The sequence below is a fragment of the Furipterus horrens genome, unplaced genomic scaffold (genome assembly GCF_987537825.1).
Source record: "Furipterus horrens unplaced genomic scaffold, mFurHor1.1.pri manual_scaffold_4, whole genome shotgun sequence".
NCBI classification, from domain to species: domain Eukaryota; kingdom Metazoa; phylum Chordata; class Mammalia; order Chiroptera; family Furipteridae; genus Furipterus; species Furipterus horrens.
The window spans coordinates 162,183,511-162,197,880 of record NW_028327174.1 but is presented as its reverse complement, the minus strand read 5'-3'; the positions used below and the strand labels follow the sequence as shown (position 1 = coordinate 162,197,880).

General features: G+C 38.7%; 1 protein-coding gene across 1 annotated transcript in view; it reads left to right on the top strand.

Annotated features, from left to right (window-relative positions):
* The window catches only part of PRUNE2 (prune homolog 2 with BCH domain), a 260,827-nt gene that overhangs the window by 147,189 nt on the left and 99,268 nt on the right, over positions 1-14,370 (top strand). Inside the window, exon 7 of the mRNA XM_090274188.1 lies at positions 10,755-10,919. Within this exon, the coding sequence (XP_090130314.1) occupies positions 10,755-10,919 (165 nt within the window). The remainder of the gene's footprint in view (positions 1-10,754; positions 10,920-14,370) is intronic.

Here is a 14,370-nt window from a genome sequence, read left to right as displayed (position 1 = left end):
TCAAGGATGTGGCTTGCTTGTGTATAGTAACAAGGGAGAATCAATACTAAACAGAATAAATGAAGTAGCAAATAACTCTTTATTAAATTAAAAATGAAATCCGTCATATCTTTGATGATGAAAATTTTCCCACTCAAGAATAACGTAGAGGTTGGAACATGAGCTCTGAGGTCAGACTAACCTGGGTTTGAGTCCTGTTTTCCACACATAAGAGCCATGTGAAATCAGTAATCTCCCTAAGCCTTCATTTTCTCAGTTCAAATGAGAATGAGGCAAAGCATTTAAACAGAGTGCTTAATGAAGAAGCAGTGCTTTATTGAATTATTTTAGGCAATGTACTGTTGGTTTAAATGATAATTATATTGGTATGTATATATGTTACATATTTGTTTATATATTGTCATAGTTTTAATTCTAACAAAATCTTTTCACAAAAGGGCTTTTTCTTTAGCTATAAAGAATGAGAACATATACTGTCTGACTGTGTTTTCAAAATATGGTGGGTAATACAGTTTTAATAGACTCAGTGGACTTTGTACTACTAAAATGCCTTAACCAGCTTATACAAATAAGAACAAGAAAGTTTTTTTAAAAGAATGACATCTGGTAAAAACATGGGGAATATCGACTTCCGGCCAAGATGGAGGCTTAGACGGACACGCTAGGTCTCCCTCTACAACTATAGTGGAATACAACTACTTTAAAACAAAGGATAACTAGAAATTCCAGAAAATAAAGCTACACGGAAGCCCAACATATGAAGTTATAAACCAGCGGTGCCATTTGGGCAGGTAAGAGTTAAAGAAGGCAAAGCCGTTTGCGAGCGGCGGGGCGGGGCGGCGAAAAATCCTGGAGATAATCAAGCCCCTGGCATGCGCGACTCCAATCAAGCCCCTGGCTTGCGCGACTCCGGGCGCTGGGGAGCAGCCGCAGCATCGCCTTGAACAGTGAGGCCCAGGGGGGCGGGAGGACGGATCCCGGTCTCCTAGCTGAATAACTGTGTGAATCCATCTTGGACCCCCGCCCCCACAGAAAGCACCACAGAGCTGCAAAATAGGTCGCGGACAGGCAGGCGCCGGCGGTCGCTGATTTGTGACGCGTACGCAGGCACTGCCCCCTGCCCCCGACAGCCGGCCCAGGAAAACAAAACGCATCTGTCAAAATGAGGCAGACAACTATAGAGATCCCGGTAACACAACTCACCAGGCAGCAGATAGAGAACCTGACAGATGAACAGATAAGAAACCTGTCAGAGGCTCAGTTCTGGGCCATTGTCATCAGGTGGCTTACAGAATTCACAAAAGAGCAGGAAAAAGATATGAAAGAAGCGAAAAACTTTCATAACGAAAGGAACAAAACCACATACGAGACAGATGGTGAGGAATCCAGAGTCCATTTCAACAAACTGGAATATGGAGAAGGAACAAGCAGTCAACCAATGCAGCGAGAGGAAATGGCAAGCAACAATGAGAGGATCAGAAACCTCTGGGACAGCTATAAAAGGCCCAACATAAGAATCATTGGTTTGTCAGAGAATGAGGAAGATGAACTAGAACTTGAAAAATTGAGTGAAAATATAATAAAGGAGAACTTCCCAGACTTGGGGAAGGGAATAGACTTGCAGATCCAGGAAGCAAGGAGAGTTCCCAAGAGACTGGACCCAGGGAGAACCACTCCAAGACACATTATAATCAAAATGTCAAAAATTAAAGATAAAGAGAGAATCTTAAAAGCAGCAAGAGAGAAGAAAAGAATTATGTACAAAGGGGTCCCAATTAGACTATCAGCTGACTTCTCAAGGGAAACCCTACAGACAAGAAGGGACTGGCAAGAAATATTCAAAGTAATGAAAATCCAAAACCTACAACCACGAATACTCTATCCAGCGAAATTGTCATTCAGAATAGAAGGACAGAGAAAGTGTTTCCAGGACAAAATAAAACTGAAAGAGTTCATTAGATCCAAACCACTGTTATATGAGAAGTTAAAGGGACTGGTTTAAAAAACAGAAGCTAGGGAGATGAAACAAAGGCAAACGAAACAGGCAACGAGAATGGTAAAGGAACTGTGGGTAAGGGAAACATAGTGGGGGGAGGCCAACAGGGAGGGGGAGTGGGGAGAGGGAGGGAGATGATATAGGAATTGGGGATCATGGTAGGAGGGAATGGAATAGACGGAGAGAGGTTGGGAGGAACTGTAAGCACAACTAATGGACATAATCTAAAAGGGGGGGACAACTGGAGGGAGGGGGCCACCGGGTGGAGGGGAGCAGAGGGAAGGGAAAGGGGCACAAATGTAATATTTTAATCAATAAAACACATTAAATCTGAAAAAAAAAAAAAAAAAAAAAAAAACATGGGGAATATCTTTGCTTACCAATTAAAGGGTATACAAAAAAGCCCGAATAAATAAAATCTCTTAATTTATGCATTTTGTGTTCTCATAAATCATTTTCTTGTCAAAATTATCAGACTTTATTACTGCTGAATATTTTAAACATCATAATGGAATTTTGGTAGCATAAATCATAAAGCTTTCATTTAGAACATTTACGTACATACCTCAGCATATTTCTTTTATCTTGATTAAATATAGTATTCAGTCTAGAAATAAATCCATGCAGAATATAAATGTCAAACTATCCTCTCAAATTTCAGTAACTCAGCAATCCATGCTGGCCACTGTGCTTACAAAGTAGTTAGGGACTGTCAAATTGCGCTTCTAAGACTTAATATTCTCAAAAATGAAGCTGTACAAGCTTTTGTTTTAATCTTGGTAATGATTTTTATATACAAGCATTCTGCCTGCAAGAACAAAAAATTTCAGACATAATAAATCTGGGCATGGCTTGTCCATGACATTAAAACATAATTTGTTTCATTTAATAAAAGCCTTAATCAACATATTTCATTTGTAATTTGTAAGAGAAACAACTGTTTTTGGACTATGCATGTGGCCCAGAATGCTGGATCTAAGTGGAAAGTATTAGCATCAGGAGTAAAATCCACTGGAGGTCATGACACTTGGAGGTGAAATGGTGGAAATGATGAAAAAGGCTCTATCCATGTGATTTAGCTAAAGGAAAAATCACTACACATTTTGGGTGCTTTAAAAGTTGTTTTAAGTGTAATGAAAAATGGAACCTTGTTTGCTGAGTCTAACATGGAATTAAGGATAAAGAATCCATTAATGAAATAAACACTGCCTTACCCAGAGTTCCTATACTTCTACATCATTTTTTAACTTTGTGTAACTTCCTCTATCCTTTCACATCTAGGAATTTTATATGTAAATCACTTAAATGACTTAAAAATGTGTGTGATTATTATTATTTTTTCCTTTTTTAAAATATTCTTTGTTGATTATGCTGTTACAGTTGTCCCAATTTCTTTTCCCTCTGCTCCCCTCCACCCAGTGACCCCCCTCCCTCCAGTTTCTCCCCCTCTTAGTCCATGCCCATTGGTTGTGCATATAGTTCTTCTCAACATCTTCCTGTCTACTCCACTCCCTCCTACTATGCTTCTTAATTCCTGTACCATCTCCCTCCCTTTCTCCCCTTCCCACTCCCAGCTGACCTCCCCCCAATATGTTCCCCATACCTATAATTCTTTTCCCACTCTTCTTGCCTACTTAGTTTGCCTTTGTTTCGATTCCCTACCTTCTGTTGTTGGTTGTTGTGATACAGTTTTCATTTTAATGTTCATAGTTTTGATCCTCTTTCTCCTAAACAAGTCCCTTTAACATTTCATATTACAGTGGTTTGGATCTGATGAATTCCTTCACTTTTATTTTGTCCTAGAAGCACTTTCTCTGCCCTTCTTTTCTGAATGACAGTTTTGCTGGATAGAGTAATCGTGGTTGTAGGTTTTTCTTTTTATTGCTTTGAATATTTCTTGCCATCCCTTCTTGCCTGCAGAGTTTCTTTTGAGAAATCAGCTAATAGTCTTATTGGGACCCCTTTGCACATGATTTTCTTCTTCTCTCTTGTTGCTTTTAAGATTCTCTCTTTATCCTTAATTTTTGACATCTTGATGATAACGTGTCTTGGTGTGGTTCTCCCTGGGTCCAGTTTCTTTGGAACTCTCTGTGCTTCCTGGACCTGTAAGTCTATTTCTTTTCCCAAGTTAGGGAAGTTCTGCTTCATTATTTTTTCACATAATTTTTCAATTTCTAGCTCTTCTTCACCTTCTGGCAACCTTATGGTTCAGATGTTGGCCCACTTGTAGCTGTCCCATAGGTTTCTGAGCCTTTCCTCATTTTCCTCACTTTTCATTTCCTCTTTCTGCACTGGTCGACTGTTTGTTCCTTCCCTATGTTCCGATTTGTTGATGTGACCCCTGGTTTTCTTGCCCTTACCACTAGTTTCGTATGTGTTTTTGTTCATTTCAGCAGGACTAGCCTTCATTCCTTCCCCATCTTGTTCAAGATCTGCTGTCAGGTCTGTAAGCATTCTTATAACCAAAGCTCTGAATTGTGCTTCAGAAAGATTTCCTATCTGCTGATCTGTTAGATCAGATATTTGCCAACTGGTCAGCTGCATGACTGGGATCTCTAAGTCATTTAAATGACTTTAAAATGTGTGTGATTATTATTTGAAAGTTTACATATATTATCAAGGATACAGGGCAAGAAATTGTAATATGATAAAACAGTTCCCATACCAAGAAATTGTAAAAATACTTTCTATGAATCGTCAGAATGATCTTTGGGTAGCTTAAGAATTAGAAAAGACACCTACTATATGCCAGGTACTAGGATGGCTTTTTAATATATGTTCTTAATTCTTACAACAGTCCTATGAGGTGGGGTGTTACAGATGAGGAAAATTAAGGCTCACAGAGGTGAAGTACCTCACTTAAGTTATCTAGCCAGTGAATGGCAGAGCCAATTGTTCAGTTGACTCCAAAGCCTTTACTAAAAACCTTGGAGAGAGCATCCTAAAATAATAGAGCAACACAGTCAGATTTTTAGGTGACCAATATGATTAAGTTATGACTTTAATATCAAAGTCTCTTGATGTCCATACAGACATATAAAAATTATGTTCTATTTTTATATAATTATAGAAATTATTCTCCACTTAACACTGTCATGAGTGTTTTCTTATGTCATTAGAATTCTTTGATAACATGATTTTTAATAGCAGCATAATATTCTTTTGTGTGACTCTTCCATAGTTTATTTAGTCAGTTCTCTTTTGTTAGCTGTTTAGGTTGTTTCTAACTTTTGGTTACTAAAGTAAGAATTCAGTGTATAGCATTTTCTGCAAACCTCTGCAAACCTCTTTTTGTATGTGTCTGATTGCTTATTTAGAATCTATTTATAACAGTGTATGAGAATGCCCACTTAGAAATATTTACCAAAAGAAGATAAAATATTTTATTGTCAAAGGATTTCTTTGATTATCTATGAGTTCAGATATTTATTGGCCATTTGTATTTCAACTCTGAATTGTCTTTTATGTTCTACAGCTATTTTTCTAATACTATGTCTACTTTTACTTTTTGATATATAAAATTATATCTTGATATCTAAGATTACATAATCTCAAGGACATTAAATCTTTCTCCTCCCATTTAAAAGAAACAGTAGAGAAAGACAAATACCATATGATTTCATTTATATGTGGAATCTAAAAAACAAAATAAATGAACAAACAAAACAGAACAGACTAATAGGGACAAAGAAAAAACTTATGGTTGCCAGAGGGGAGGGGAGTTGAGGTCTGGGCAAAAAAGGTGAAGATATTAAGAAGTACAAACTGACAGTTACAGAATAGTCACAGAGATGTAAAGTTCAGCATGGGCTATATAGTCAATAATATTGTAATAACTATGTATGATGCCAGGTGGGTATAGATTTATCAGGGGATCACTTCATAAGATACATAAATGTCTAACCACTATGCTGTATACCTAAAACTATTATAATATTGAATGTCAACTGTAATAAAAAAATTAAAATAGAAATAATAATAATTACATTGAGAAACTTTTGTGTGGGTTTTACGCAGAAGAGTGTCATGATTCTATTTACATTTTTAAACGCTCTCCCTTGGTGCTGTGTGGAGAACTGATCTTAGGGAGACAAGAGCAGCTGCGGGGAGACCAGTTCAGAATCTGCCACCAAAGTCCAGGCCAGAGGTGATGGTGACTGTGGCTTTGGCAGTAACAGAGATGGAGAAAAGTGAGAGAGATGTTTGAACCTGAGCAGTTTCAGAAGTAAAGTGAACAGGATGTGCTGATGAATGAGGAATGAGGAATAAATGAAGAATAATTCCTAGATATTTGGCTTAAGGAACTGAATAGGTGGTGGTGCCGTGTAATGATATGTAGGAAACTGGGGCAGAGGTGGATTGTATTTTACTTGAAATTTGAAATGCTTATTAGACATTTGTGTGGAAATACCATGTGGATGGACAAGGTTAGAGTTCAGGTGGATGTAGATTTGGTTGTCACTGTCAGATAGATGGTTTGAATGCCATGCAACTGGGGGAGATCACCATGGAGGATGTGTAGATATAGAAGAGAAAAAGGTTTGGACATAAATTCTGGGGCAGTGAACATCTGGAGGTTGACTAAGGAAGAGAAGGCAGCAGAGGTGACTCAGGAGTAGCCAATGAGATGAGAGAAAAACAAAGAGAATGTGATGCATGAAAGTGAAGAAATTGTTTGTTTCAAGAAAGAGGGAGGGTCAACCTTGTGGAATTCTTCAGAGAAGTCATATAGAGTAAAAGTAGCAGAGTGACTTTTGGATTTGGTAACCTAGAAGTGACTGATACTTTCAAGAACAGCAGTTTGAGTAAAATAATGGGAGTAGAAACCTAATGGGAGGGATTCAAGAAACAATGGGAGATTAGAACATACAGGGATGGGCACAAGTAGGTTAAAAATAATAAGTAATACAATAATTAACAAGTAAATAGTAATTCAAGAATAAAATATTTTGCATACTCATGACCGTAAACCTACTTTTGCCCACCCCCATGTGAGCCATGTAAAAAGAGTGGGTTTTTCTCTCTCAAGGAATATTCACATTTAAGTACTCAAATGTTCACAAGACATTATTTAGATCACATTTATTTCATGTGATGTACTAAAGTTATCAGCATATATCATAAAGACTAAATTTTTCAGAGTAGTGGAATGAAAACTAAATAGGAGAGAATGGAAATTTTCACCTCATTTGTTCACACACTATCAACCATAAATACCATATATCTAACAGACACTATCACTATCACTGTCTCAGTTGTTATGATATATTGGTTAAAGTAGAGCCATATAATTTCTGTCCTCTGCTCTTTGTCCTCATGATCATCAACTTCTTTTAAGGGCCCTTGTGATCTACCCCTTAGCTTTTGGTCAGGAAACAACAAAGCCTTTTTCTCACCACATTCCCAGGCCTTGCTACTTATTCAAAAACTCTGAATTACTAAAAGCAAAAGGCTTTTTGGCTTCTAAAATGTTTGATGACCCAATCATTGGACCTGTGAGTGACAAAGGACTATGATAGGAAGCAATTCCCATTCTCCCTAACTGATAGGAATAGTCTGAGTTTCTTCTGGTCAATTCCCAGCTGCAATAATTAGTAAAGGGTCTTCCTAAGTTCCATGCAGCAATCTCAGGCTAGGGTCATATTTCACATGTGGAAGGTTGTATGGTGGGGGCAGAGGTGGTAAATTAAGGTAGGATCCCTTCATTTTCTAAACCTTTGGCAAAACTGACTGGGAGATATATATGTATATGTATGTAATTATAACTTAAGGTGGGGGAAGCATTTTGGAGACATTGGAGCAGATTAACAAATAGTATTTGTATACATGTAACTAAAACAGTAATTTATCAGGTAGAAAGCAAATGGGGGGGAATGAAATGCCAACCTGTATCTGCAGTTGGCTTGTGTTGATGATGAAGTGCTGTTTATTCAGGGCTAGCCCAGCTTGTCAGCAACATAAGAGCCATTGCAGCACATGACTCCCTGCGTAGCTAGAAGACAATAATAAATTATCTCCTATGCAAACAGCACCAGCATAAAAGCAGAACAAACAGCCTCTGCCTCCTGGATGCCTGAAGATTCTCACTCATTCCCATGTCTGATTATGTTTTAAAGAGGAAACTCATGACGTTATCCTAAAGCCAGTAAGATCTTGTTTGGACAACTTTATTAGGATAGGGAGGACACAGTTGTTGATGCTCCCTGTTTTGGGGTTATTGGAAAACTTAAGTATTTTGTTTCTTTAACATGCTTAAGTGAGCCCCATAAATCTTTGTTTTATCAATACTTCATCTGATCCTATGGAATTAGGGGCCACCCAGAGGAAAACTGGGAAGGGAGGGCATAACTCAAAGGTGTTTGCAACGAAGAATCACTTGAGGTTCATAACGAAATACAGATTCTTGACCCAATCCTTGACCTGCTTAAATGAGAACCTCTAGCAATACATGCTCCGGGATGATTTTTGTGATGGGGATAGTGTGAGAAACAAGGAGCTCAGGGTGTGAGTCAGAAAGCCCTGTGACAGCATTGAGAAAACTCAAAGGGCTGCTTCATAGGAAAATACACCAAATGAACAAGTACCTCCCTAGACCAGTGCTTTTCAGATTTCCATGTGCATTCAAATCCTCCAGGACTTGTGGAAAATGCAGATTCTGCTTCCGTAGGTCTGGGGTGTGGCCTGAGGCTCTTCCAGTGGACTTGAGTCCAGCAAAATCCTAGAGCTGTCATTTTAACACAGAGGAATCCTAATAGATTGGAGCTCAGCCAGCATTTTGGAATTGCAAATGTTCCACTGGTATGGCTTTGAATAATGCTGATTGTATTGAATCCTTATCTTGTGCTCAGATACCAGTAAAATCTCTTGTTTGAGTGACCCAGTGGGAGTGTCATGATAATTTTATTATATGTAAAGATCTCTTAGAAATGCTGTCTTTTTTCAAGAGTTTATAAATGTATTTTGGGGTTATATGTACATAATTTTAAAATATTCTGAAAGAAAAATGGTAGGGCTTTTTGTGCTAAAGTCTCCAATCACTAGAAACAAAATTTAGGTAGTTGCTGTCCATTTTTGGCTTTCTTTGGAACCATATTTCATTTTACTATTCAAAAAGCTCAGTATTGGAGGCTCTTGATGGATAACACCAATAATTATTTGAAATAATTTTATGTATTTGAATGCATGTGTATGAAGTCCATTTTTAAAAAGTTTATTCTAAATATTTGCTTCTGTTGTAAGTGAATTAATTTTCTAAGTATCTATTTAAAGATTATTATTATGACACTTAGACAATAAAAAGCATCAAAGCTGACAGTAGGCATTTTGGCACACATGCCTCAAAAGCTATTGTATTTGAACATCATAAATTTCATCAGCAATCAGTTCAATAGGCCCTTGGTATTCATCAGCAGTATATCCTGAGACTTTTGTAAATCCCCACATGCAATTCCTTGTAACCAAAAAGTGAAGACCCCATGAGATGCCTAATGAGAGTGGCTGCTGCAGGAGTAGACAGCAGAGGCTCCTTGAGGTATCGAAGCTGGTGATGGGCTGGGCCTGACATCTGTCATGTGTCCCTTGTACCCTCTCAGGGGCCTCAGAGACCTTGAGATTTAACTCAGTAGAATAAGAGTACTTGTGAATTGGATATTTTAAATAGTCTGGTAAATAGTCTAAGCCACAAATATCAAACCTACAAGTTTAAAAGAGCTGTCACATGCAAACATTCATCTGGGCATGGAAAAAAACCTGCACATAAGTGCACTGTGCTGTTGAGCTCTTCACAACTGGGGGTATGTGACACTTCCACTTCCCAAAGTATATATTTCTGTATTGCTTGAATATTTTACAGTGGCAGGCATAATTCTGGTGACTTTTGTAATCAGAAAAAAATTAATAGAATCCTTTATCTCTCTTTAGTGCATACCATGGTGATTTTCATTAAGTAGCACAATATACTGTCAGTTGATTGGTTATAAATTATGATCATATATATGCCATATATATGCTGTGATATATGAGGATTATGTAGCACAGGTCAATTTTGTATATATGTCTCTCCAGTCATTCAACAGACATTTCTTGAGCAACTAGTATATGTCAGGCATTGGTCTTCACTCCATTTCTTTAAGAAAAATACACAACCATATGAGCTGTAGGTACTCCCTGGTGCCTTTTCTGAAATTATTCATTTCTCCTTAATTATCATATTGAACAAGCAGATCTGACATCACAACCTTTATACAAAACTCCTAAGTGTCTACACTGGGATAGAAAGCATTCAGTAAACTCCACTGGGTTCATCTTTAGGAATTCTGGTTGGAGTTAATAATAATGATTAGAAAACAATTATAAAAAAGAACGATAACTTACTATTTTTCTAAGAATGGATTGCAATAATAGCAGGTATTCCTCTATCCTAGGAACAATAAGAGGAAACAAATGTTTTGGAAAGTCAGTATTAGAATAAATATTTCAGGGGGAAAAAAACCGATCTCTTATTAAGATAACTGTTCCTTATCTAAACTATTCTTAATAGTAATGGCAAAGACTCCTTCCTTTCTTGATTTAAGAAAACAAACAGGAAAAGTATATCATTAGCCATGAAAGTTTCTAAACTTCCTCAAAGTGTTTATTTCACTTGCATCTAATAATATATCTCTGTCATAATACAGCATAAGACTAGACAGATTTGTGCAACAACTGCCCAAAGCTGAGCAGTTTGACTTTTAATATCAAATGTCTGCTGTTGTTTCAGAACTGTATGTTTCACAGAAATATCACCAGTGATTTGAAAGCATTTACAGACAAGTTTGGTTTTGATGTCCTCATCCTCTTGGCCAGCTATCCATCACCATCAGAGGAGCCGGAGCCGAAACAGCAGATTGCTGTGTACTCTGAGAACCTAGAGCTGTGCAGTCAGGTAAGGATGCCCTCCAGCCCTGGTGCATTTCACTCCATCCTAACCTGCTTGCTCTCAGAACATGTGGCGGAAGATGGGAATGGGTTGGTGGCCTAAAGGAAATGGCCCTAGAGATAAAGTCCTAGACCTTGAGTTTTAAGAAATGTTGGGGGCATTTTGTACATTGGGCCTTTTAAAAGAGCCCCACAACCATTTCTTGTCTACAATAGAATATTTATTCTCTATAAAATAAATTCATAGAGAGATGGATCATAGCTTTCTTACCTAAATGAGGGCCAGTCCTCCTTTGGGTGCTATTTTCTTAGTCCCTATCTGAATACCTATTTGGTGCCCAGTGTAACTGGTGATCTGATGCTTTAATCAAAGTTAGTCTCCAGGTACTAAAATTCTGACTGGGTAATCAGTTGGCCCCTCTCAGTTGAGAGTAGAACCTTTTAACCCAAGGCTATGGAATTTATATAAAATGCAGATAAAATTAATCAAAATAGGGCACTGGATATAACAAACCAGGTGTATTTAATAAGTAGTATGAGAACATACATGGTTCATTATACCATGGATAGTGTGGCCTAGAATGGTTCCATCAGTGAATCTTTCCTCACTAATGGATCAGACACCTCATGTAGTAGGCTAGGGGCAAATGCCTTTCTTTTCTACATCCCCACCTTCTGTTCCCCAAGAGATCCCTCTTGGCTTTCTAGGACTCCTCTGTACTTTCTCATGTCCAAATATGAAAGAGGCCCCAGTCCCTGCTACAGATGCATTTTGTGCCCTCTTTCTGACCCACCTACATCTATGCATTGTCGTCAGCCAGAGGCTTTTGCAGTGCTTGTTTCTGCCTTTGGCTTCAAAGCTGGATTTTATCTTAGGCCACTAGTTTCCTATGGACAGGAATGAGGTCTCCTAAGCCTTCAGTATAGTGGTTTTCAAATCACTTCTAGCTGCAAATCAATTTTTTTTTTATTTTTAATTTAAAATAGACCAAAGTAGAAGAGAAGATGAAGGGGTTAGAAGCCCATGAGCCAACTCCACCCACCTCTCCCTCCCTTACCCGCCCTCTACACCCATCACCAGAGAGACAGCTCTTCAGTACCTTGGACAACTCAGGGTCAAGACTACTCCAAAGGAATCCCTCTTTGTGCGATCACAGTTGGTCAAGGGTCGGCATTTGCAGCTCAACTGCCTGAGTTCAAAATGTGGCTGCCTCACTTTTTAGATGCATGTGGTTGGTCAAGGTATTTAATCTTCCTGGGTCTCCATTAACTCATTGGCAAAATGGAGATAACAGTTCCTACCTTGTAGAATCATGAACAGTAAAGGAGATAATGCAGGTATGTAGACACACTTCACCTCCTTCCACAACCATAAGAAGGATTACATCTACTTCAAAACAAAAAACAACCAGAACTACCAGATAATTGAACTGCATGGAAGTCCAACAAACAAAGATATAAAGAAGTAATACTCTCCAAATGGGTAGGAGGGGTAGAGATGGGGAGCTGGGGTGGAGAGGACGTGGTGTGGTGGCAGTGGTAGTGGCATGTCAGAAACTGTGGCCAGGGGGTGGAAGGAGCAGTCACACATTATAAAAGTCAGCAGGGACACCTCAGGAGCAATCCCAGTCCCAGGCCAGACCACACAGCTCATGGTTCCAGCACCAGGAAAATAAAGTCTCATTGCTTCTGACTGTGCAAACCAGCGGGGGTTGGGGCAGTGGAAGAAATGCCAGTCTCTCGGGAGAGTCCATTTAGAGGGCCCCATGTCCTACAATGTATGCAAACCCACCCACTTTGGGAACCATCACCAGGACAACAGCTAGAGGAGCGCCAGTCACATGTGGGAAGCAGGTGAAGTGACTGGAAAAGGGTGAGTGCCAACCAAGCAACATTGTTCCCTCTCTGACTCCTCCTCCACATGCAGCAGGAAAGGTGGTGAAACAAGTCACCCTGCACTGATGAATACCTAAGACTCCACCACTTCAACATAATGGGTGTGACAGCTCTACCTAAGACACAGAGGCAAACACAGGAGTCTGTCAGAATGAGGAGACAGGGAAGTATGGCCCAAAAGAGGGAGCAGGTCAAGGCTTCAGAGGGAAAACTAAGTGAGAAGGAGATAGCCAACCTAACAGATGAGGAGATAGCCAAATTAACATATGCAGAGTTCAGAACACTGGTGATAATGATGCTAATAGAAAAGCCTGAGTATGGCAAACTCATAAGGGAGGAAATGAAGGCTATACTAAGTGAAATTAAGAAAAATCCACGTGAAACCAATGGTGAAGGGAAGGAAACCAGGGTTCAACTCAATAACCTGGAACATAAGGAAGAAATAAACAACCAGTACAGAATGAAGAAACAAGAATTGAAAAAAAAATGAGGAGAGGCTTAGGAATCTCTGGGACAAAGTTATATGTAACAACATCTGAATAATAGGAGTGCCAGAAGGAAAAGAGGAAGAGCAAGAAAATGAAAACTTATTTGAACAAATAATGAAGGAAAACATCCCTAATTTGGCAAAGGGAATAGACATACAAGTCCAGGAAGCACAGAGAGTCCCAAACAAGCTAAACCCAAGGAGGACCACACCAAGACACATCATAATTAAAATGCCAAACATTAAAGTTACAGAGAGAATCTTGAAAGCAGCAAGAGAAAAGAAGTTGCCTACATAAGAGTTCCCATATGACTGTCAGCTGACTTCTCAAAAGAAACTTTGCAGGCAAGAAGGGACTGGCAAGAAGTATTCAGAGTGATGAAAAGCAAGGACCTACAACCTAGATTACTCTATCCAGCAAAGCTATCATTTAAAATGGAAGGGCAGATAAAGTGCTTCCTAGACAAGGTAAAGCTAAAGGAGTTCAACATCGCCAAGCCCTTATTATATGAAATGTTAAGGGGACTTACTTAAGAAAAAGAAGGAGGTCTAAACTATGAACATTAAAATGACAACCAACTCACACCTATCAAAAAATTAATATTAAAAAAAAAAAACAAACTAAGCAAACAACTAGAACAGGAACAGAACCATAGATATGGAGATCATGTGGAAGGTTATCAGTGGGAGGGGGAAGGGGGAGAATGGGGGAAAAAGTTCAGGGATCAAGAAGCATAACTGGTAAGTACAAAATAGGCAAGGGAATGTTAAGAATAGTAAAGTAAATGGTGAAGCCTAAGAACTTATATGCATGATCCCCGACATGAACTGAAGAGGGAAGGTAGGGAAGGGAGGTACCAGGCAGAGGGTGGCAAAGGAGAAAAAAAATTGGTACAACGGTAATAGCATAATCAATAAAATATATCTTAAAAAAGAGAATGCACATAAAACCTTTAGAACTGTTAATTATTATTATCTATGTGAGCTCTGTAGTTGTTATTGTCATTGTTGCTGCTATTCTGTTGTTACCTTCACTAATCCTGTGGGACCATTTCAAAAGCCCAGTGTGCAGAAT